We start from the raw sequence: 25,073 nt of genomic DNA, 5'->3' as shown, positions 1-25,073 counted from the left end.
TGATTATTCAACGAATAAGAGAAATAAATTACTAAATATTTAAAGGAGAAAAGAAGTAAACAGAGTTTGATATGTCTAAAAGATCATAATATTGATTAAAGAAAAAATAGGAATTATAGATTTTTATTTTCCGTTTTTTTAATAACAATTTGTTTTAATAACATATATTTATTGACTTGTTTGTATTTCTTTAAAATTTTGTATGTATTTCTATTTAAAATCTAATAAATTTTAATAGTCTACTAAATTTCAAATAAAGAGCGCAATATCGATAAGGATAATAGTTACTATAGCTAGCATATAATATCTTGTCGGTGATATCGACTAGGTCGAGGTCGATTAGTCGAATTTAAATAATATCGACAAGAAAATCGACTTTTAGTTAAAAAAGAATATTGCTTAGTCGATTAATCGAGGAAAATCGAACGTTGCTCATTCCTGATAATCAGCAATCTCGCTAGCAAAAACAGTTGTGAAGGTTAGATGATAATAGGAAACATGAATGTACGCACTATACACGCACGATATACGAAATATGAACAATTTGAAAAGTAAATAGTGATCGTCGCGTTTGTCACATAACGTAAGTATCAATTGAAAGGTTAAATTTATTTCAAGTCTATCAATTTATTATTACATCTTATTTTATCACACAGAGCCAGTTATTACAAAAATGAATTATAATTTTTATAAATTTAAATTATTCCTAGTCTAACTTGTATTGTTTCTGTATATAATAAAACTGATTTATTTTTATTTTATTTTAAATAATTATACAATATATAATTTTTATTATCTTGTAAAATATTTTATGTATTGTGTGTAAACTATTATTAATTTTTATTAATTTGTTAAGTACTATTTCTGTTAAATATGAATATAGAATAATATCTTAAGTGTAATATGAATTTTAAGTATTATTTTTATATTTTCAATAGCATAAATATTTCTTTATAACAAACAGAAATATTTACTATGCTTAACATATATTAATTTTAGAAAATCATAAATTTCTGGAATCCTGCACAACAAATTATTCGACGTTATGTGGGACGAAGATCTAATTACTATTGCTCTGCCTACAGTGTCTACTATTGTTTTCTTTGTATTTACGGTAAATTTCTTCCGATACCTCATAGGTATTCCTCAAATTCAGATTAGAGATGTTACAAAGGAACATAATTGGAAGGCAATTAACGAAACAGCTAAGGTACTTTTAAGAATTTACAGGGTTATTATAGACTATCCTCTTCCTAAACATGCACATTTTTCTTATTTTTAAATTTATACGCAATCGTTTTAAGACGCCGATGAAACAATAAGAAAATTGCTTGTACTAATTCATGATCCCATTTTAATCAGATTAAAGTAATTATATCATCATCGAATATTAAGAAAATAACAGCAGTAATAGTCTATTTTAGTTTACAAAAAGATTGTACATGGATTTTGATTACAGTAAAAACAATTAAATTATATGAATTAATTAAATATATAAATTGTTTTATATACAGGCATATTACTGTAGTATTTGTGAGGCTTTATTATTGAACCTTGATGCTCTTTTCTGTGATTCTTGTGGCGTGTGTGCTGATCGAGGTTGTGTAAAGCTTGCTGATAAACAGCTAAAATGCAAGGCTATAACTTCCAATAATGATCAGCTGATGAAGCATCATTGGATTAAAGGCATATTATCAGTAGTCTGTAATTAATATATGTATTGTCTTAAATGTACTACTTTTTAAATATCTTATATTATATTTAAAGGTAATTTGCCACTTGTTGCCATATGTTACATCTGTGAAGAGGAGTGTGACGCAGAGCCCGGCCTTACAGACTGGTGGTGTTGTTGGTGTCAGAGATGTGTTCACAAAACATGCAAATCTTCTCTTTCTGAAGTAATGATTAATGATATTTCTTTTTTTAATATTTTTCATAATTTTTTAAATAATTTTTTTTTGCTATAAAGAATTATCATTACATATCGAAAATTTTCAATCATAATAATCGTGTACCTCGTTCAAAATTTCATATATTTATTAATTTCTTAATCTTAATAATAAAATGGATTATAATTCATATGTAGTCAAGAAAAATAATATTTTTAAGAGTGCACAGTAACAGTTTAGTTTTATAATGTAGTATATTACATTATAGAGTGCTTTTTACTTTATTTTGTTATTCTGCGAAAGTTGTGAAACAAGTTATGAAAAATGAACATATTTCTTTTTCAGATATGTGATTTCGGAAAATTTAAATTAATGATCATTCCACCAGGAAGTTTAGAAGTAATAAATCGACGTAGCACAATGAGACGCAGATTACATCTTCGTTCTGTCACACCACCAAATTGGTCTAATTGGAATCCAATCATTGTTGTAGGTAAGGAAACAAAAATAGCAATAAGTATTGTTTAAAATAAGACATAGTGATGATGCTCGGATATATCTTTTTCTCATTATTCTCCTTCTTGATAGGAAATAGGAAATCAGGAAACAATGACGGAGGCCAAATTTTGTCTCTGTTTAGAAGATTGTTAAATCCTGCGCAAATCGTAGATTTAGCAGAACGTGATCCAGTCGCTGCCCTCGAATGGTGCCGTTTGTTAGGGAAAATTCCATCCACTATACTCGTAGCCGGCGGCGATGGAACCGTCGCTTGGTTATTAAACACCATCAACAAACTCGAATTAGAGGTAAATCCTTCTTAACATAAACATTTAAATATGCATAAGCACGAATACAAACAAATGTTTTATACGGAACAGCCTGTTCCATCTGTAGCAATAATTCCTTTGGGAACAGGCAACGATTTATCCAGAGTATTAGGATGGGGAAAACAACATGATTCGCACTTAGATCCTACGGAACTATTGCAAAAGGTTCAAACAGCGGAGAAGGTAAAGCTTGATAGGTACGTGCTAAAAAAATTGTAGAGTTTTCAAATTACCGATTGATTAGAGCTACATGCAGCGTGTAATTTAGGTGGTCCGTGACCATAAAACCACTCGGCGGACTAGGATTCAGAGGATCGTATCGTAATTTATTCATGTACAATTACATAAGCGTGGGCGTGGACGCACAAGTGACTTTGAATTTTCATCGCACAAGAGAGAGTCGCTTTTATCTGTTTAGTCATCGAATATTTAACAAGGTATCTCTTCGTTTCCAAATAAATGCGTAAATAACATATTTCAAATTGAAGGTAATTCATATACGTTTCGTACATGTTGGTAGCTGTTGTACTTGTGCTTTGGCACGCAACAAGTCGTGGAAAGGGAATGTAAAGATCTCGATAAAAGTTTAGAAGTCTATTTAGATGACAAGAAGATAGAACTGCCTTCTATTGAGAGCATAGTGATATTTAACATTCCATCTTGGGCTGCTGGTGTCGATTTATGGAAAATGGGAATGGAAGGTTAATATCTTTAATTAGATTATACTTAAATATAATAATTACTAATTAAACGAATTGTTTGGTAGACAACGAAGGTTCGGAAATGCAAAGTATTAACGATGGCAAGTTGGAAGTAGTTGCACTTTATTCTTCATTCCACATGGCTCAGCTCCAAGTAGGCCTTTCGAAACCACATCGAATTGGTCAAGCTAGTAGCATAAAGGTATTTATTTCAATAAATCAAAAGATTTGTTGCATCTACAGTTGTACAAGATAAGTAATGTTGTTTCTTAGATAAAATTATCGCGGCCATGCGCTATGCAAGTGGATGGTGAGCCCTGGTACCAGCATCCATGCGAATTCAACATAACATACAGCGATCAAGCTTCTATGCTGATGAGTAGCGTTTTTTAAATATTTACCGCGTGACCTTATAGAAAAAAATTTGCACAAATGTATTTATACGTTATTGTGCGAGTATTAGTTAATATTTGCCAAATATATGAACAGCTTAGCTCGGCAATTAAAATATTGAAGTGTAAAAAGAAGAAATGAAGAACTCTAGTCAATGTTATTTCACACACAAAAGAATGTGTACGTACGTTATATCTTTTATTGATTGTAGCTGTTTTTATTTATTGGTGCTGTATTTATAATAAAAATATACAAATAAAATATCAAATAATACATAAATAAAGATATTTTAATGTTTACAAAAGTTTTTTCCTCCTACAACGTGTTTAAAATAACATTTTGTTAATTTTTTCTTCTTTTATGTTAATTAATGGCTTTTTAAGTTTGTAGTTTATATAAATTATGTGCACTGAAAAACTTTATAAAAAGCTAATTTCAGATAATTTAGAAATTCATTTGTTACAAAATTTCAGTCAAAAATTTCATGTATAACTATATTATTTTGAAAAAATAGTAAAGAATAATGTAAACAATATTTTAGCTTCTTCAATAATAAAAAAAAATAACACAAGAAACTAATTTTATTAAATTATGACAGAACATCAAATGTATTTTTTACTAATCTTGGCATCAGCTTGGATTTTGCACGAGATGGCTAGAATAATGAAAGACATTGATTAAGATATGTTAAAAATTTTTTAAATAATATAAAATATAGAGGAAACATCATTTTTGAGATTGCTTAAAATAATGCATATTAAATATTATAAGTTTCATAACCGAAAAAAGACAGAAAGATTGTATTCGTGAGTGCATATTAAAATTACGGAAAATAATTTATTAAAAAACAATTATTACACACATACACACACACACACCTATAATTTGATGAAATAATATATAAATATGTGTATGATAAATAGCAAACTATGTTAATATTTTTTAACACAATAATTATTAAATTTTCTTTTGAAGTATTAGAAGGATTCCTTTCTAAAACAGAATCCAAATTGATCACATTTGTACCGAAGAATCCTAGCGAGTTGTGGCGGTCCGCAAAAAAACACTGTAATTTTTCCTTTCTTCTTATCCTGGAGCTGTTTGAATACCTTGTCCCAATTGGGACGACCTGCATTCGTTCTGGTTTTTAATCCCGTAATGAGATCTCGCTTTTCCTAATCAACGAGAAGTAACAAAAAAATTAATACGCCAAATTTTTTTATCATTCGTGTAAATCTAGCACAAATTTAAAAACTAATCCCACAAAATTAAAAATATTTAAATAATTATGTATAATTATAAAGATATTTCTGACTTTTTCGTGCAGAAGATCCAGCGCCAATTGCAAACCAACTGCCTTCATGTCGCTCTTTTGTAATGCGCTTGTGATGTACATATGCATCTCCAAAAAGTGTTCCATGGTGATACCTAACTCGGCTTGTTCTATCTCAAGTTGAGATAGTAAGTTTACAAACCACTCAAACGAACGTTGATTGCGATTAATCCAAAAAAAGTCTACCTATAAAATATTCTTTTTTAAATCTAAATCAATAATTTATTTCAAATTTTATTCCAAGATTAATAAAATCGGGGAGAGAGAGAGAGAGAGAGAGAGAGAGAGAAGAAAAATCTATTTACCTTTTGTAAATTCATTACAGTAGGCGGAATTTCACTAGCCCAGGAGAACGAACATTTTGGACAGGTATGTCTCGCTTTCCAATATCGATGCATAATCGATTGTAATATAGAAGCAAAAGGTGTAACTCCGATTCCTGTGGCGATCAAAACAGCGTGCTGCGCTCGAAAAATGTGACTTGATGGTGCTCCATAAGGACCATCTAAAAAGATCTATAATGACGACACGTTATTTACTCGAAATAAGTTAATAATAATTAATTGAAAAAATCTTGAGAACATTGTAACTCATAATGGAAACTGTTTATAAATCAGATTTACCTCCAGTGGTTTTCCTACAGGATAATTTATAGGTAGTTGAGAAGAACCATCAAATTTCAAATCTAAACTATCTGAACTGTCTACAGCTTCACTAAATCCTTGTCTCAATTTTCCTTCTTCTGCCGCAATTTGCGTTGTTATCGATGTAATAGGCGTTATTTCATTTCCTTCATTTATATTTGACCCTGTAAATATACGCATGATAAGTAAAAATAATGAAAAGAACTTGTATTTTTTAATATAAACATTTTTTACATGGTTTATAAATATAATTAAACAAATTATAAAAAAATTTAGCTCAAACGATTTTTCATGATTATAATTATTATACTATTATTATCTATTATACCATTATGTTATTTTGCAAAAAAATTTTTTCTCTATATATTTCCAAATAAATATTATATTTTTCAATAACTTACCACCATTTGACATCACGTCGATCTCATAATCGCCCGTTTCAAAGTTGGGTGTTTTGAATGCGATAATAGTCGGTTTTGTCCGCATGTATCGGAAACTTTGAGCCAATGATTTGTTCTGCGGACTTAAGTAAGCTAAGCCTAATGACTTGAATCGCGCACATTTCATCTGACACTCGTCGAAATTCCTCTCCGATTCAGATCTCATGTAATCTCGAAGTCTACGATATCAAAATATATAAGAATATCATTATATATGAAACATTTTATTACAAAGATCTTTATAATTGTTTTAATTATAATAATAAAATTTGAAGACTTAATTGTGAGATGAAACATTATGTAAAGAAAAAAAAAGTTGGTGGCAAGATTAACTTTTTGAGAGCAAATACGTGTAATATTAATTTACTTACGTTCTGAGTCGTTCTTTCTTCTTGCTTTTAATTTGCATATCGGGCATCGAGTGTGATTTTTCAAGTGGTACTTTAGTACTAAACAAAAATTGATGTAATCTCTTATCTCTTCTTACAGACACATGTGTCCATTCCTTATTTGACTCTGGTGTATCTGTTAGATAAATTCATATACAATATTTAATATTAACTTAGGAAATATAATTACCATGCAAATGTATTGTAAATAACGTAACTTCAATGGTCTGTTTTCTGCTCCTGCACTAGATTACATTAGAACTCTCTTTCTCGCTTTCAACAAATATTAAACATATACTATACCTATCTCACTTTAAATTCCAAAAGTGTATACTAGTTCAATTACAGAAAACAGACCTTATGATTGATACGAATTTGGGTTTATTACATTCTTTTGATTTTTACGCGTGTGTGTATATGTGTGTGTGTGCTATATATTATTTTTTTAAATAAGTCTCACGTTGTTCTATAGTTTTCAAATATGTAGATTTCGATGCATGCGAAGGTGACACGGAATTCGATAAGTCAGATACGAACGAAGGATTATCCAGTAGGTCGTGAGCCTGAGATTCCATTGAGGCTTTCTGTGTCATAATAAGTGGCGTTTTTTTGCCACTATACATAAAACTACACAATAAGAGATATTAAAAAACTAATATATAATATAGGATAACGAAGAATGTTACGATTCCATTGTTAGAAATCATCACTTTTATGCATAAAATCACAAAATTACTTTCTGGATTACTTTGCATAAATCTTTAACTTAATCACGATGAACTTACAATTTTTTGGGGGGGACACAAGCAGCGTCACAGTTCTTGGCAGGCAGTATGTCAACACAATGAAGTTTTATTTGTTCTTTTTCAAAATACGAGTACAAACTGTTGGTCCATTCACCAACCGCACGAATATGTAGCCACATATAATCTGTATAAAAATAATATGTTAATTTTGGAAGATATACATATGTATAAATGCAATTGCAGTAATGAAAGATAATATCAATCAAAGAGCAAAAATTTGCAACTTACCTTCTTGTTCGGGAGCACTGCTAATAGTAAAAGGATGCCATTCATATTTTGCTATCACCGGAATTTTAACGAATACATAATCGCCAGGATGAAAGTGAAAATTGGATGGTCTCTTAATAACCAAATGAGTCACCTTCGAAGGTAAAAGGAGACCGGAACTTATGTATGTCTTTCCGCGCTGAGAACGTAACCACCCGAGTCGACGAATCTTTTCCACTAAGTATATGACACCTGGGCCGACAAACCACTTCCAAAAGTTAGGGCCATGGAAGATCATTAGAATCCAGAATGGTATGTATAGCAGATGAGACCAATAAAATATCTTGTAACAAAGAATTATTTTAATTAAAAAGACGTTGAAGCTATTGCTTTCAGATATCTTGGATCATAAAGATTATAATTCTCAAATTAAAAAGTAAATAGAGGTAATAATGTAAAAAAATTTTTACCTCAAAGCAACCTCCACGCCGTACAAACGACATGGAACAGATGATCATAATGACGAGTATAATAAACAGAACTACTCCAGTCGGATATGCACTGCCTGCAACCAGACCGAAATATCCAGGTTGACTGGTTAACAACCATTCAAACGTAGTGTAGTTTCTGCTATTCATTTTCTCGTCTTTTACTATTACCGTACCTACAAATAGGTGTATCATTAAATATCAATTATTATAATTTTAATTTAATTGAATATAAAATAAGAGTATTAAATCGAATTAAAATAATAAAAATTTAACGTAATCTTTATTAGAGTTCAACAAAAGATTTTCAACATTTTAAGTTATGGTGATATAAAGTATGAAATTATAATTAAATAAAAAAGAATTAAATATTATATATACCGCAGTAAATGAGATGCATTAGAGTATGTACAATGCTGAAGATTCCAATCAATATTCCTGTCATTTTATGAAGATATATATGATGATCTAGGGGCACTAATGAATTGAAGCTATGTGTTCTCAAAAACGTGATGCACTGGCGCAGCATTAAGACCAGGATAAACGTACAATCAAAGTTCAGACATTGTCCTAAAACATATTTTTGAAATAAAAATTTATGTCTTATATTTTTGTTTTTAAACATTAATTTAACAGGAATTTAATCTGACAATGAATCTTAGCTTATGACTCTTAATTAACACAACTTGATTCCAAATTTATTAAAAAACTTTATTTTAAAATAAAATTATTACATATATATATATACATGTTTACGTGACACATATTTACTTACTGATAATTTAAATTATTTAGAAAAGATTGAATATATCGTATTGTATTATTATACTTTCCTTACCGCAGGCACGCGCAAACATTATGTAGACACTGTGATTTCGATACTTGTAGAGACGAGAGACGAAGAGAGTCACGTTGATAAATATGAACATCAAAATAAAGGCAGTAAAGACGTAATTATTCTTTATGTATGGCTTTGTGAGTTGATACGGACGAAGAGACAAAAACGTATCCAAAATAGATTTTTTCTTTAATTTTGGTTGCGGTGGTACCAACCATCGATCTATGCTGCGATTATCATATTTTTATTCCTTAGTATTTACTTTAAGAAAATTGATAGAATTTAACAATTTAAAATTGACATATAATAATTAAAAGAACATTAAATATCTATAGTAAATATTAATTAGGAATAAATTTACTTTTCTAATTATAAATTCATAAATTTCAAAATTTTGTATTATTTTATATAATTTTTTGTCTAACCTTATCGAGAGATTTTCCAACAGACCCTCATGCTTCTCTAATTGCTTTTTTAGACCTTCAAAGGTGATCGCTCCTCTATTGCCTTGATCAGCATCCTCAAAAAGTGCAATTGTCAAATCTTCGATTTGCTCGTCGCTGAACTTCATTCCATTTTCTTCCATACAAGCTCTCATAACATGTTCTAGTTCGCGAAGTTGTATTAATCCATCACCTTTTATTTGAAAAAAATCAATGTGAAGTAATGAAGATAATTTATATCCAGACAAAAATTCCAAAACATTTGAAAAACATTTAATTTAATTAATTTTCGATGTGAGATATGGGCAATTGAGAACAAATGCAGTTAAATTTAGTGTATATCTATTTATGTATAATGTAATTTTGACTTGAATTTGTGACACGGAATATGTTCTAACGTAATTAATATTCTAAATAGAAGCTTTTTTCATAAATACTTTATGTGAGTGATTAAGCGCAAATATTACCATCGATATCATAAACTTTGAAGAGAAACCTAATTTTATCGTTCATAGATTTTCCAGCAAATTGGTGCATGGCGTCTAGAAATTCTTGAAGCGATATCGTACCAGAGTTGTCTTTGTCGAATATTTGAAACACTCTCTCAGTAAAAAATGGCTAAAAATAATAAGATAAATATCATATCCCCCAAAATGACATTTCATCAAAATGACGACAAAAAACGTTAGTTTATTTGCTGAGATCTGATTTATTTCTCAATGAATAAAATTGATGCATCCATCTTTTAAATAAATTTAATGCAGTACAAAATTTAATACACCAATTTTGTCTGTATAATTGAAATGTAGGACAAAATAAAAATAGCATCGAAAAGAGAGAAATAAAATTACGATTTTTTATATTAGAAAAATGAGAAATTAGAATTTCGTGTTTGAGAGATGAAGAATACTTATGCCTCCTGCCTACGTTCTTCGAAGTGACGATTGTTTTGAATTCTTCACGGCATATTTCTCCTTCGTTTCCAACAGTTTGCTTAAATATCTTTTCCAGCCATTCAAGATTTTCTTTATCGAAGCCAGCACGTGGCCTGATATAAGAATTTAGTCAGTTAATAAATAATGCTTGGAAGCTGACCAAACTAAGAAATTTAATATAAAAACAAAGATAATAATAATAAATCTTTACAGTTTTATAATAAACATGTTACCTGGTGTTAGTCACTCCAGATATCATATCTAAGATTTGAGTAGATGTTACATATCCTGAGTTTTCATGATCAATTAACCGGTACAACTTATCAACGATCTACGATGTGATAATTGTTAATTGTAATTTTTTTCGCTTGCTTATTCTCTATACTGTTAAAAAAAAAAGAAATTTGCTTCCATTACATGTAATATGGAAGCAAATTTCAAATAGGTATATTAAAAATATTTAATGTTGTCAATGAAAATCTAGTTATAAGAAACTTAAATTTAACGTTTACTTACATTAAATTTCATGCAAATCTACATAAAATTTAATAAAAAATGTACTAAACTTTATAAAATTTTATGAAAAGTACACTAAATTTCATGTACGTACATGTATACAAATATACTTTTCAGTTGCAGATACATTAAATTTCATTTAGTGTCATAAAATTAAATTTAATTTATATAACTTAAAAATACATTAAATTTCATGATATTTTTAACAGTGTAGATGAAAGAAGCATGACTTACTCCTTTGGTGTAGAAGATCTGTTGAAAATAGGACAGATTTATTGGATTCTCACCACATAGTACGTATGCAACACTTTCAATCTGATCGACAAAATTTTGCTTCTCGTTTCTAATAAAGAAATAAAAATAACATTGAATATGACAAACATAAATATATTTAAAGTGCCATTAGAAAATTACGTTTTATGCATAGACATAATGGATACTCATATATAGGAACTTATTCTTACGTCAGCCTCCCCTTGAGGAATTCGAGCCATTCATCTTGTTTCAGTAACCCATCACAATCTTGATCGAATAGTATAAATAACTTCCCAAGAAGCACCTGGAAAAAAACGTTAACAAATTGTAAGTGGCAAAGTGTCAATTTTCTGTGCAATAAAAAAGGATAAACGTTGCAAATTCTTATAATAGAATGATTTAAAACTTCCATCAATTCAATTTCATTTAAGAGAAGCTAACAGAGTATATTCGCTTTTTTGAACACGAAGGTACGAATCTTAATTGTAGAGAGAAAATTGATATTGCAAGGTATTCGCGAGACTGCATATATGATATGCATATTATCTAAAATATGTTTCTTATACTCTTTACATGTACGCGTAATCTGGGCCAAAGTTAATATGTGATAATGGAAGCGTGTTTATTAAAATTCTAGCCTCAGGTGCGTATGATGGCGTCAACGCACGTCAACGTTAACATCAATATGATGCGTATCGATCATCATTGGCGTGGATCTCGGTCGATACACACGTATATATTTCACTCTCGATCGTTAAGAAATGGGTCAATGTCATGAGATTATACTGCGTGCTCCCTCGTCACGTATGAGATCCAGAAATGTGTCCCAACCTCGTGAGATATAGTTAATGAATATGATGTATACAGATAATGCCTAAATTACTCATATAACATATTTTAATGACGAAATATTAAAAAAAAATATTTGATGACTTACAAAATCACAATGGGACATTTTTTAAAGAAACATTTAACTTGAATATTTCCATACAGCACAGAACGTGCAACAATATTGTTGCAATAACGCTGCAACATGTAATATTGCTGCAATGTTGCAACATTGTTGCTACAACTTTGGTGCTGTAAGGATTAATTAAAGAACAATTCAAGATATAGTTCATAAGAACGTAAATAGGAATGGAAGATAAAAAGGTATTATAAAAATAAAAAGATAATTTAGAGACAAAATTTATTATTAAAAGTAAAAAAGTAAGTTTAAAATTAATAAACCCTGATAGCAAGCTGACGTTACTTTGTCGTCATTTTGACGTCAAAATAACAAAATGAGTTTGCTACCAGGAAAGTTTATTATGTTTGTATGATTTACTAAGATATTATATTGTGATTAATGGGAAAGATTAATAAGATAAATTGAAGGAAATATTGTCTAAATAAAAATTTCAATTGATATGACTGTCTTGGAATCATATACAGACAAAAAAAATTTTCACATTGCAATTATAATGCTATGATTAATTCGCGTGTATGGTTTTTATAACATACGCCATGCAAGAAAAAAGTATCTGATGCCTAATCAATCATTCCTAATTTATATCTCTTATTACAAAAATAAGAAAGAAAATAATAATCAAAACAGCAAATATACAGACTTGATACAAGTATAATCATATCTTCATTTTATAATACAATGAGTAATATTTGATTAAAAGATTGATATTATTATTCAACACTATGTTATTACTTCAACACTATAGTTCCTATTGGAACTTATATTAAAATCATTAATTGCGTACAATAAAATATATATTATTCGTTTCTTAGTTTAATTAATTAATTAAATATATATTAAACTAAATTAACTTTAATTTAATATAAATTGAGAATATATATCTTATGAATTTATAGGTATTATTTCTAATGTGATTAGATTTTAATAAAATTTTAACCTTTGTGTTTTAATACTGTAAATTGATATTTAATGATGCTTAATTGATCAAGGAAAATCTGGTATTAAAATTTATGTAGATATAATAATCCTTATATATGCCATTAAATAGCGAATTCGAATGATTATTGATAAAATCATTTATTCCGTACTCCACCATTAAACTTTTGTGCTAATATGCCAGTATACAATAGCCAGTATTATAGTATAATAACGCACTTTTATTTTTAAGTATTTTGAAATATTTTTAAAGTATATTTTAGCGTTTAATTATACATATACATACTTTTTCATTCTTTTTAGAGAGTATTATATCACAGAGAAATATACGTACATTTGAATATGTTATTCGTTATTAAATATGTGTACGTATTAATGTATATACATTTGCATATATTCTGCAATATTTTATTTTTTGTAATGTAAGTATATAATTTTGTAACTATATACTGTGTTTTTTATATAAAATAATGTTTACAATCTATTTGAGAAAAAGAAGTTGTGAAAAGCCATGTTATGTACCACTTTTGTTTAGATTCACTATGCAATATTATCACATTTTATATAAATAATGTCCTATGTAATAAATATTTATAACTTTAAGTCTAGATTCGATAAAACAATATTTTGATGAATGTAATCATTAAATTTTAAATTTAAATTGATTATTAACAAAGTTATAAAATGTGAATGGGGGCCACCTTCTCCTCTAATGACAATCGATAATGCTGCGGCTATTTACGTCGACAGTTAAAGGGTTAATGGATAGTTAATAAACGAGAAGTCGGTCCCGATCGACGCTGTGTTCTGCTCTATGGTTGGTCTCCACAATCGATCGATCTCAAGTGACCGGGAGACGCTTGAGACATCAAGGCCTCGCGCCCCGAGCGATCAGCCACCTTGATCGAAACCATGGGCCCTCGATAGAACCCCTTGTTTGCTTTGATCATATCGTCACTGCCGCCTCGGGTCTCTTTTTCCTACTCGGACTCTCGAGAGTAGGACTCATTACCTGTCGATTGCGATTTTTTACAAAGGAGACGATTGTTCGATAAATGGGTACATAGTTCGAGATCGCAAATTCAGTCAAAATCATCATCGATAAGGAAATCTTGTCGTAAGCTTTCCTTATTCGGTAAAGTACCTTCTCATAATTGAAAGAGAGATGTCGCGCATGAACGGACTTAATCCTCTTATTCTGAAGCAAAATGCTTACATTTCGTGTGGAGATCCGAGATAATCTTTGTGAGGAAGTAATATTGCTCTATTGTTCATGCTTATTATTCATTTCATTGTTATAATAAATCTTTGCAAATCAAAGTATTAAATCAGTTGATCTTAAACAAAATTAAAACTTTACATCTTAATGTAGACGTAAATGTGTATCATATCTTATTAAAAAACATTTTGCAATCGATATAATGACAGCACTTTCTGTCGGAGTGTGAAATGATTGACTGGGCGAACGATTATAATCTCATAATGCTCATGTATGTGCAAATGCGTGTTTCACTCTTTTTTTTTCATATTTGTTATGAGTGACAGTTTAATGGGTTTTCTACAATAAGCTATTACCTAAGTTTTGAGTTTTAAATCATAAGAAATTAACCAACCACAGTCGAATGTGAGAAGAATAATCGATTATGATTGGTTCATTTCTTATAGCTTAAGACTTAAAGCTTAGGTAATGACTAATTGTAAAAAACCTATAAGAGAAAGGTATTCAAGAATATAAATACAAGAACTATTTCTTTATGTTTCAAAAAAATATTTTTAATGCTATAAAGAAGAACACAAAAATGCAGTAGAATTGCATTTATTTTATAAATATGTATAAAATATTTTATAACAATCTAATAATATGATAGAATGGGCCGAAACGAGCGAGATAAAAATATTTTATTTTATTTTAAGAAGAAAAAATGATTATTGAAAATGTTTGGAGTATATTTAATTATAATAAAAGTTTGTTGTGTGTATGTATGTATGTGTGTTAGACAAATAGAGTTTAATCTATGTAAAAAATACATTGCTCACAATAATGCTAATTATTTCTTAAAACTAATAAAAATATATTCTTATTTTTAAGCAAACATATTTTTATGTTTTGAAATATGCAGATCATAAAAAGATCACTCTATGATTATATGTTCGATGGTAATTAATTACTTCTTGAACCTGTTTTGTATAATTCAGAAAAACATTAGAATTTAATTTTATAATGAAAGTTGACATGATAAACCTATCTATTTCCTACTATTTTTAATATTTATTAAAAATATTTACAAAAATTCATATATACTTGCTTCATAATTATAACTATTTTGTTAAATAAATATTACTTTGCTATCTAAATACAGATAAATCACGGTAAAAAAAGGGCAATTAAAAAAACCTGTAAATGCTTTTTAAAGAACCATAATTACTCGACAAGCCAATATTCACAGATGATGTAACGTCGACGTTTCATGTTTAGTGCTACGCGAACCTTCTTTTTCTTGACAAAAGAAAGTGAGGCAGCAAGCCAATAATTACAATAATTGCAATTCTTCATGGCCGCTTTAAGAAAGTGCCGGATTACAATCACGAAGACGGTCTTCCATCTCGTTATATATGTGCTAATTTATTAAAGAATTTAGTAGATTAGAAACTTTAGAATCATATATGGTTTTCGAAAGTCGAAGTTTATATTCATGATATGTGATAAGTGTCTTTGTGACAAAACAAAATAAAATTTTATTGGTTTGTTTTACGTAGCTTTATAAAATGTTTTTTTAAATCCACGTAGGGAGTAATCTAGATATGTATATTACTGGACGTGACAAGATTAAATCGCTTGATCATTTTTTAAATATTATTGTCTCTTTATATCTTCAGCTTTCTGATTTTATGATTTTTGCATTTAATTGCTCTCCCATAAGAGATACGACACTTTTTACTGAATTTCACGATTCCCTTTCAAAAGATGACGTCTTACTTGAACTTTATATAAAATGCATATCAAACTGTTTCGAAACATTTGAAAAAACCGTCATAAAATTAATCAGTGACATAAAACTCTGGATATACTTCTCGTATTTCATGAATAAAAGCGGCAATCTTGTTTTATTAAAGAAAGTTATGACAATTTTATCCGACACTTTTATGTATTTTGAACAAGTTTATAATGCCAGTCTACTTATACTTACAAAACTCATTTTTATTTACGGAAACTCAGATTTTTTATAAATGTTTTTTATAAATGCAAATTCATATTTTGAATATTCTCTTACTGTCAAGCTATCTATTTTCAATGTCCAAGAAAAATTGAACAGATGATATAAATAAATATATAATTTAATATACTTAAATTAAAATTGTAATATAATTTAATCAGATTACTATTTTATTATACAATATTTATTAATGTATCTACTTTCATTTAGTTTCTGTTGTAGTACCTGATCATGGAAGAGTCTTCTAAAGACCTCTTTGCTATAACGCTCGGATCCTTCTTCCTGCAATATCTCCTTGCATTCCTTCAGGATGCTCGTCCTCCTCTTCTCTAACAGACATTCTTCCTCCATGCAAATAATAGTCTCTTCCATATTATTGAATATTCTTCACGACTGTGATTAACGAGGGTGTCACTGAAGAAACGAGATTACAGCCACTTTGGAATTCATCATCACGAGCAATTCATTACGAGATCAACAAGATTCCTAGCATTTCTTGTCGTAAATTCGTTCTTGTTTGGGATATGAATGATTCAACAAGTCAGTCTCGTAGAACTTGAATGTAAGGTTATATTTATTTTTCGCTGTTGTATTATTTTGAAATGAATAATTTACACTTGTTTTGTACTATTAAGTTATAGCATTACAAAGCACTGTTTTTTTTCTCGCTTGCAATTCAAAGAAAAAATCAACAGCTTTTTTTTTTCGAGAAATCAATTGTTTTAATGTAATTTCTAATTACTTCATAAAAGTAATTTAGATAAGAAAATATAATGAATTATGATATTTAAAAAATATTGCGTTTCTAATATTTCTTATGAAAAGATGTAATATTTATTTTTATAATATGAACTTTGACTCCTCTTAATCCTGCATTTGTCTCAATATGAATAAAACAATTTTTAGTATGTTAGAAATTTATCTCAAATAAACGTAAAAACGTAAGGCAAGCAGTTTTTTTTATTTGAATAGCACAATTTCTCTGTTTTATTTATCTTTCTTTTATAAACAAAATTTGAGAGCACAGATAATGTAAGTATAGAAGTAATATATGAATACGCATCGACTCTTTACCTTTTGCGGTTATAAAATTACTGCAGTTGTATTTTCGTAAAATTTTTTTGCCAAAAGAAACTATTATTTGTATCAAATAAGTAAGACAAAAATTAGCAACTTTCTTCTTTGTCACATTTTTTATGCGGAAACAAGTATTCGATGACAGCTCGTAATTAATTCGCGTGTGAACAGTCCTATCTCTCGGTACTTAAGAATGAGAATTAAACGTACGAAAATTCACTTTATCGCCGCGTATCAATAAGAGATCACCGTGTTAACGCGCCTCGACGTTACTGATTGTGAGAGAAGTATTGAATGAAAATCATCCTCGGGGCATCAACGGTGCTCGGTGGATGTCGCCGGCTGGCTGGAAATGTTGATACCAGTAAACGCTCGTATTGGATCTAAAGAGAAAGAAAGACAGAGAGAGGAAAGGAGACAGAGATCGGTTTTACTGGCAATTCAGATCGTGTGGGGATAGAAGAGACGGACAACCTTTCACTTCTTGACAAGCTCTGGGTTCCTCTTCCTCTCCTGTCGTGTCTTTCTACTTCTTATATAAAAGTAGATGTGTTAAGATCCAAACACTACTTGTAAATAATTTGCAATTACCAATGCTACAATCAGATAATAAATGAATCCATTAGTTGGAAAAATATTTGCTGTAATCTATCATAAAAAAATCCTTTGCGTGAATACTCTTCTACGTAGAAGATATCTATCATATAAATTGTGTTTTATTAATAGATAGTGATCATCACTACAACTGCTGAATAATGACATACGTGAACTTTTGACAATTGTCATGTTTCTTTCATAAATATAATATTTTAAAATGTTTAATAATAATTTTTTATTAAAAAAAATTTTTATTAAAAAAACAGAATTCATTTTATTGATGTATGCATCAAGTTAAATTATGGAATTGTTTTGTAATATATGTCCAGCTTTGGTAAATATCAACTTACTGTAAACATTTTTTTCGTTTGAAATGTGAAAAAAGTTACGAAATTTATTTGATGAATCTAATATCGTCGGAGTTTAAAAAATTTTTATTACAATAAGTCTGTATTTCAATCGCGAAATTTTACGTCTGCATGAATATTTAGAAAATTTTGTTAACAATATTAATTTTAAAAATGCCGATGCTACCTTCACGGATTAAACGGAGAATCTGCTTGTTAGATTTGCCGTTCATTAAATTATTAATTGTGTACTCTAAACGACAGTACACGCATAATACTAAATACTGTGTGCTCGTTTTCGTTAGAATTATCGCAACTTCAACCACGTTCGATCCATAAAGGTCGCTCGGAGATGCGCTTGCGCTTCCCGGAGAGCACCTGCGCTTTGGAAGTCGTGCATGAGCCGAGTCTTCGACGCTTTTTGTTTGCTTCCTAGTCTCTCGGATAAGATCAACAACGAGCTATGAAAGTGTCCTGAAAACCGATATTTTTCTGGAGATGAGCCTCCGATCTTTGAAGCCAATTAGACATACATTAGTTTCTGGAAGAAGAACTCCATAAAAGCCTGAATTTAATCCTGGACAAGGTTTGGTCAAAGTAATTTTATATTGACAGGGTATTAATTTTTTAAGGTGATAAAAAATATTTATTTCATAGTTTCGAACATAATAAATTTTCATCACTATTGAAATTACTATTGAAATCACTATTGAAATAGTATAAAAATATTACTATACAAATATGAATTTGAAATTAAAATCAAATAGTATTTAATAAAGATTGTTTTAAATTTTTTCCAAAATTGTTATTAATATTTATCGTAAAAAATATTCTTTCTCTAAATTTATAATAAATAATAATTGATAATAAAATATTTGGAAACTTGAATAGTCTGAAAATTATTACAAACTATATTATTACAAACTATATATTGTAAGCTGAAACACACACACACACACACACACACATGTATATTTATATATATATCATAATAAAAATTTAATTTTTATTTTACACGTTTATAGATGATATTCGACGTGATTCGATTGACAAATATATTATTATTCCTCCTTTGGAGCTCCGGTATAAGATGTTACAACGTTCCTTGCAAATTCAACTCAATGTGCATGTGTTGGGTTCAGGATGACGATGACGATTTTACGAAGATGGATATTAGCTGTATGGGAGTTCCATTTGCACGATTTCCTGGTATGCTAAAGATTTAGTGTTATTGATCAGAACTACTTTTTAATTATAAAGATTTTCTTTTATTATTTTATTATAATAACAGCAAGCATTGTGTTTTTATACGGATTTATCATTATTTGCATTATATTATTTTACATAAAAAATCTATTATAGAGATATTTCTTTCACGGTTATAACAATGACATGTATTTGCAATTACATGTACATAGCAAAAATTTCGAAATATAATTAAACAAGTTGAACAAAATTTATATATTAAAATGTTTTAGACGTATCGGTGAGTTATGTGGCACAACTAGATATCGCTGGATCCGGTATACAAGTATTGGACAATGATGCACTTGCGAGTTCTGCAGGTGTCGAGGCTTTGGGTCTAATGAGTAATCGTTTATCCAGCATAGGTGATAAGTCTCTGATGTAAGTTTTTTTCCTCATGCATAATAAAATACATATAAATTGACGGTGAAATAATCGTGTGTTTTTCACCAGATTAACTTAAGTTTCAAGTCTTTTAATAATATATAAACTTACACATGTCCAAATTTAATTTATTCATGCAATTATCTTGGACCAGAAAAACGATGATTGAGAAATTGTATCTTTAATGTCTTTTTTGTAAGAGGTGTTACGGACAGTCTACGTTCTCTGGATCTAAGCTACAATTCCCTAGAGGATGTGCCTTTCAAGGTTTTTCGCGATCTAAGGAAATTAAATTGGCTTAACATGCACAGGTATGTGACAAACTTAAATTTTTTAGTTTATTAAAAAATCAAATAATTACTCTGATTTTTAAAAAATAAAGTGTTTTAATCATAAAATTTATTAATTATTAGCAATCATTTAACGTCGTTGGATGGCGACTGGGGCCGCACCAAAGAAACTCTAACGAATGCATTTTTTGGTGATAACTCGATCACCGAAGTGCCCAGAATCTTTTCGAATTTCGCCAACCTGGTATGGTTAAATTTAGACAGCAATAACATCGAGGAACTCTTCAAAGATTGTTTACCACCAAACATGCACACTTTGAGCATTAATAATAACCTCTTGAAAGAATTCCCACAATCCTTGGGAGGTCTTAAAGAATTAACTTGGCTTTATATGAGAGGAAATGATCTCAGATATCTGGAACTGCCAGATTTTCGCAGTTCCAATCTGGAGCTCATAGATGTTAGCGAGAATTCTATTGAATGGATGAAGACACCCAATCTGAGCAATCACACTGTAAAAGTCAGAGACTTTAATCTAGCCGGAAATAAATTGGTCTCGTTACCACGCAGAATGTTTGATCGTCTTGAAACCAGAAGAATTCACCTGTCATCAAACAGCATCAGAAACGTTGACAAGGAAGCATTTCGCGGTCTGGAAGATAGTCTCGAATATTTAAACTTAGAAAATAATGATTTACCGGCGGTACCAAGCGCTGTTAGCAAGTTGAAGATATTATCGTATCTCTATTTAGCTAATAACGAGATTAGAAATATTTCCGGCGAGGCCTTTCAAGAATTCGCAGAGCATCTAAAGGCTCTCTCTCTTGCAACTAACAGTCTAGATGCAGTACCTGTAGCTGCTTTGTCTAGGTATTTTTAACGTTACTATATGAGATAAGTTATTTGCTTTCGAATTCCAATATAGTTGAGAACAGATTTTTTAATAATAATTTTTAAATTGTGTGTGCATTAAAATTGTTTAAATTACAAATTGATATTTTCATAACAGCCCTCTTCGACATTTATAAGTCCCAGAAATAAAAAGATATAAAAAATATGAACATTTTTATAAAAGCTTTAGTAAACTCTTCATAAAAATATTTTAATTTAATTTTATAAAGTTAATTAATTTTTAATCCAATTTATTTTATAACTTACAAGATACAAGTATAAAATACAAATAAAAAATTAATCTGTTTTTTAATATCAAAAAATTTATTCATTATATATAAGTTAAAAAACAAAAACAAGTAACTTGTATTTTTATATATACTACTTGTATTTTTATATTATAATCGCGTATGTTGTGTGTGTGTATGTGGAATTTTATATTATATAAATAGACCGTAAAGGTCAAAATAAATCATATAGCATGGAAAATTCGAGCTGATAATATAGGATTATAACGGAAAGAAAGTTTGATGCAACATATCTGACGATCAATTTTCGAAACAGATGCCAGAGGCTATTGCACTTGAATCTCGGTTACAACAAGATCTCCCACGTCGAGCTGGGTGATTTCGAGTGGGCCGAGGACCTTGAGATCTTATTGCTCAGGAACAATATCCTGACGAAACTCAAAGCTGAGACTTTCAAAGGAGCCGGTACGTCGCCTATAATTTTGGTTGTGAAAGTATATTGTCGGAAATAATCGCTATGTGTCATGGAGAATTAATGATACAAATAACATTGGCAAATATTGTAATTATATGTATGAAAATTTGTCTTCAATAGAGCTTTCTCTTAGGTAAACTGAAAGAGCTCAGCCTGTCCTTCAATCACTTGACGGAACTCGATGATGACTGTTTTGTTGGTCTCGAGGAAAGTCTAGACATTCTTGAGTTGAGCTTCGCCTTCGCCACAGACGTTTTTCCACAGCGTGCACTTAGGCCACTCTCAAATCTCCGGTGGCTGGTTTTAGACAACAATAACTTTCAGACAATCGAGGCAACAGCCTTTTATTCCTTCCAACAATTGCGTTACATTAACATGGAGTCAAACAGATTGCATTACTTGCCCGAAAGAATATTTCTCTCAAGCGTGCATCCAGAATTAAGGGACGTCAAACTAGGATATAATTTCCTGGAGGCAATACCGGAGTCAAGTTTCCATAATTTGACCGAGCTGCTGTCTCTTGATTTAACTGGCAATCGAATAAAAATCTTGGCATCTGGCTCCATCGTAGATTGTCCAAAGCTGGTGACTATATCGTTAGCTTACAACCGAATACAGAAGGTGGAGAGAAACGCGTTGTATGGTTTGTCCAGCTTGCGTTTCCTCCATTTGGAATTCAATAAGCTGACCGTACTGGATTTGGGTGCTATCTCAGAAATCGGTGGTCCCGATTTTGCCCTAAATGTTTCCTACAATGCGATCGGATTCGTCGATTCGGGATCTACAATGAATAATCTTACCAGATTGGATCTTGGATTCAATAATATTAGTCATTTACCAGCGGATACGTTTTATGGAACGCCCGATTTGAAAAACTTATATCTACAGAACAATTATCTTGCCACAATAGATCCTGGTGAGAAAATACAATAGTTTTTTTCTATCTTTTTAATTGCAATTTTTAGAAAATTAATTCTCAATGCTTTAATTTTCATTAACGATGCAATATATTTAAACTTATATTCCAAATTACAAAATATGCATTCTTTTGATTTTCAACATTTTTAAGCAACTGTAATTTATATTGTTTCAGGAACATTTGCATTTCCCCATTTAGAAACGCTGGACTTAAGTAACAACAAGATAGACACATTGCGCAAACAATCTTTTCACGGTTTGGAGTCTCTTCAATGGTTAAATCTTGGCGGAAATGAAATAACGCAGTTGTCGACAGAACAGTTCAGAAATCTAAAAAGTCTGAGGATTCTGATTCTCTCGAACAACAAGATTCGTTCATTACCAAAAGATGTCTTTGAGGGTACCAGATTAGAAATCCTTGATCTCAGTCACAACAAATTCACCGTCGTGCCCTCGTCATCGTTCTTAGAAGTCGGTTATACTTTGAGGGATCTCAATATGGCGGAGAATTTCCTGGATCACCTTGACTCGACTGCATTCCCGACTTCTCAGCTGGTATCTCTGAATTTGGCGCAAAATCGTCTGACTATTCTTCCAGACAATTCATTCGTTTCCCTGGGAAAATTACTGAGTCTGAACGTATCTCAGAATTTTCTCCAAGCAAACTTTAAAGAGCTGTTTCATTATTTACCAGATTTGAGACATCTCTATTTGGCTAATTGCGGTCTTAGAAGCATACCGTTACTGCCACTGATAAACTTAAATAATTTGGATTTATCATTTAACAATGTTGACGAGACTACTGACAAGCAGTTTCAATATCTAGAAGGTTTGAAGATTCTTTTACTGGTTAATAACTCGTTAACATTAATGCCTGGTGTCAGATTGAGTCTCTTGAGGGAACTCGATGTCTCTGGCAATCCTATCGAGGTTAGTTAAAATTAAAGTAATCGAGAAAAGTATTTTCTTCTATTTCAAATCTTTCCGAAGAAAGTATTGAAGACGTCAATAATGTGTTTAATGATTTTACGAAATTTTAGGAATTGACGAAAGAGAGCTTCTTGGGCTATCCGAGATTAGAGAAATTAAACTTAAGAAATTTAAATCGGACAAGATCAGTAGACAAAGATTGTTTGCAACCTCTGAAATATTTAAAACATCTGCGAATTCAAACGTGGCCGCAGGCCGACGGATTTCATTTGCGTCATCTGCTATCTGGTTTACCGCTTCGAACAGTCGAGATTCAAGTGACGGAACATCTTCTGAAGCATCAAATACAAAACGTCTTCACAAAACAACTGAGAGAACTAACCATCACCGGAAACGATCTTGAGTTGATCTCCTCTGAAGCGTTCTCCACTATCGAAGGCGGAGACTTGATATTAAGAATCAAGGACACGCACGTTCAACGATTGCAGTCGGATATTTTTCTACCGTTGACGAAGAGATTGTCGCAGCTTACTTTGGATTTAAGGAACAATCATATCAATGAATTAAGTCCGTCGATAATTTACGGGAATCTTTCCTGGGAGACTGTAGGAACTAACATGGTGGCTGGTAAGAGTTTGCAATATAACATAATATAAGTATTTTAATAAAATAATTGATAAAATTTTATTATTATGACATCTTTCCTAATAATTGAAATTCTAATCTAAGAAAGGACCCATACAGCACCGAACGTTTCAGAAAGATATCAGAAAGGTTTCAAAACCATTTCAACCTTTCACGTTTCACATGTAACATTCCTGCAAGCTTTCTGCAATATGTCATGTGAAATGTTGTCGATGGAAATCTGTCTGAAACCTTTTATATGACACAATTTTTCAACCTTTTCAGTTGAAATATCTCTGAAACTTGTCACTTGTAATAACATTGAAAACCGCTCAATTGAGCTATTTCTGAGCGCTTTCGGATGATATATTCAGAAACTGTCGCGTGTCTGATGATATATATCTGAAATCATATATGAAATTATATGTAAGATATATTACTTTCCTCGCTTCCCTATAATAACTTTCCTAGTTCGCTTCTCGAACCGCCATATTGCATGCCCTCATCGCCTGACCGGCCTGACCCGCCATCCGCCACCATATTGAATCCGGTCAATCCCGCGCCCGCCAAAATGTTTGTCACTTGTTACCCAACGTTCACTGAGAATCACGGTCGCCTTTTGTGCTTTGTGCTCTTTGCACGTTTCGTTTATATATTATATATTAATTATAGTCTTCGATCCAAATAGTGCAGTGCATGCTTTTTGAATCAGGTAATCGATTTGTTATTATATATACATACCGAAGTAAGAAAATTAACTATAATATAATGCTCGACGCTTGCCTTCCCAAGAAAAATAGGTTATGTATTTTCCACATTTTA

The 25,073-nt window shown here is 30.5% G+C and overlaps 3 protein-coding genes and 1 long non-coding RNA gene across 4 annotated transcripts in view; 3 read left to right on the top strand and 1 right to left on the bottom strand.

Moving 5' to 3' along the window:
* The first annotated feature begins 421 nt into the window (after positions 1–421).
* On the top strand, positions 422–3,991 carry Dgkepsilon (diacylglycerol kinase epsilon). The gene is made up of 11 exons (XM_018446424.1): positions 422–583; positions 1,000–1,210; positions 1,515–1,686; positions 1,768–1,898; positions 2,235–2,382; positions 2,478–2,695; positions 2,768–2,913; positions 2,985–3,153; positions 3,237–3,417; positions 3,483–3,619; positions 3,691–3,991. Exons 2-11 carry the CDS (start codon positions 1,046–1,048, stop codon positions 3,808–3,810), a joined length of 1,587 nt encoding a protein of 528 aa, XP_018301926.1. The 5' UTR covers positions 422–583; positions 1,000–1,045; the 3' UTR covers positions 3,811–3,991.
* Positions 3,992–4,411: 420 nt separating this feature from the next.
* On the top strand, positions 4,412–5,548 carry LOC108721778 (uncharacterized). Its single transcript, XR_001936583.1, has 4 exons — positions 4,412–4,616; positions 4,786–4,878; positions 5,138–5,271; positions 5,469–5,548. It is a non-coding gene; the product is annotated as an uncharacterized lncRNA (long non-coding RNA).
* On the bottom strand, positions 4,788–17,353 carry Nox (NADPH oxidase). Its single transcript, XM_018446527.1, has 20 exons — positions 17,300–17,353; positions 16,451–16,780; positions 11,314–11,408; positions 11,084–11,192; positions 10,567–10,664; positions 10,326–10,446; positions 9,866–10,016; positions 9,381–9,591; positions 8,956–9,182; positions 8,499–8,687; positions 8,100–8,293; positions 7,651–7,972; positions 7,402–7,546; positions 7,077–7,243; positions 6,599–6,752; positions 6,189–6,406; positions 5,767–5,951; positions 5,449–5,658; positions 5,126–5,329; positions 4,788–4,985 (listed from the first exon to the last, which is right to left on the bottom strand). The coding sequence occupies exons 2-20, from the start codon at positions 16,595–16,597 to the stop codon at positions 4,788–4,790; spliced, it is 3,345 nt and encodes a 1,114-aa protein (XP_018302029.1). The 5' UTR covers positions 16,598–16,780; positions 17,300–17,353.
* Positions 17,354–18,654: 1,301 nt separating this feature from the next.
* The window catches only part of LOC108721772 (chaoptin), a 7,696-nt gene continuing 1,277 nt past the window's right edge, over positions 18,655–25,073 (top strand). The window contains exons 1-9 of the mRNA XM_018446520.1: positions 18,655–18,832; positions 19,272–19,455; positions 19,725–19,872; positions 20,076–20,186; positions 20,289–21,035; positions 21,621–21,769; positions 21,913–22,695; positions 22,873–23,627; positions 23,738–24,254. Coding sequence (XP_018302022.1) covers positions 19,272–19,455; positions 19,725–19,872; positions 20,076–20,186; positions 20,289–21,035; positions 21,621–21,769; positions 21,913–22,695; positions 22,873–23,627; positions 23,738–24,254 — 3,394 coding nt within the window. The 5' untranslated portion in view covers positions 18,655–18,832. The remainder of the gene's footprint in view (positions 18,833–19,271; positions 19,456–19,724; positions 19,873–20,075; positions 20,187–20,288; positions 21,036–21,620; positions 21,770–21,912; positions 22,696–22,872; positions 23,628–23,737; positions 24,255–25,073) is intronic.

The sequence above is a fragment of the Mycetomoellerius zeteki genome, unplaced genomic scaffold (assembly GCF_001594055.1).
Source record: "Mycetomoellerius zeteki isolate Tzet28-1 unplaced genomic scaffold, Tzet1.0 scaffold182, whole genome shotgun sequence".
In the NCBI taxonomy this organism is placed as follows: Eukaryota; Metazoa; Arthropoda; class Insecta; order Hymenoptera; family Formicidae; genus Mycetomoellerius; species Mycetomoellerius zeteki.
The sequence above is the reverse complement of the archived record's forward strand: the minus strand, read 5'-3'. Positions and strand labels throughout refer to the sequence as shown.

What these genes read in the sequence shown, in the direction of transcription:
- Dgkepsilon (XM_018446424.1), top strand. Translation starts at nt 1,046, where the DNA reads ATGTGGGACGAAGATCTAATTACTATTGCTCTGCCTACAGTGTCTACT. An exon ending in CAATTAACGAAACAGCTAAG is followed by an intron (nt 1,211 to 1,514) that starts GTACTTTTAAGA and finishes TTTTATATACAG; the next exon opens with GCATATTACTGTAGTATTTG. An exon ending in GTCATCGAATATTTAACAAG is followed by an intron (nt 3,154 to 3,236) that starts GTATCTCTTCGT and finishes ACATGTTGGTAG; the next exon opens with CTGTTGTACTTGTGCTTTGG.
- Nox (XM_018446527.1), bottom strand. Translation starts at nt 16,597, where the DNA reads ATGGAAGAGACTATTATTTGCATGGAGGAAGAATGTCTGTTAGAGAAG. An exon ending in CAGTGCTCCCGAACAAGAAG is followed by an intron (nt 7,547 to 7,650) that starts GTAAGTTGCAAA and finishes ATTTTTATACAG; the next exon opens with ATTATATGTGGCTACATATT. An exon ending in CTGTAGGAAAACCACTGGAG is followed by an intron (nt 5,659 to 5,766) that starts GTAAATCTGATT and finishes TCGTCATTATAG; the next exon opens with ATCTTTTTAGATGGTCCTTA.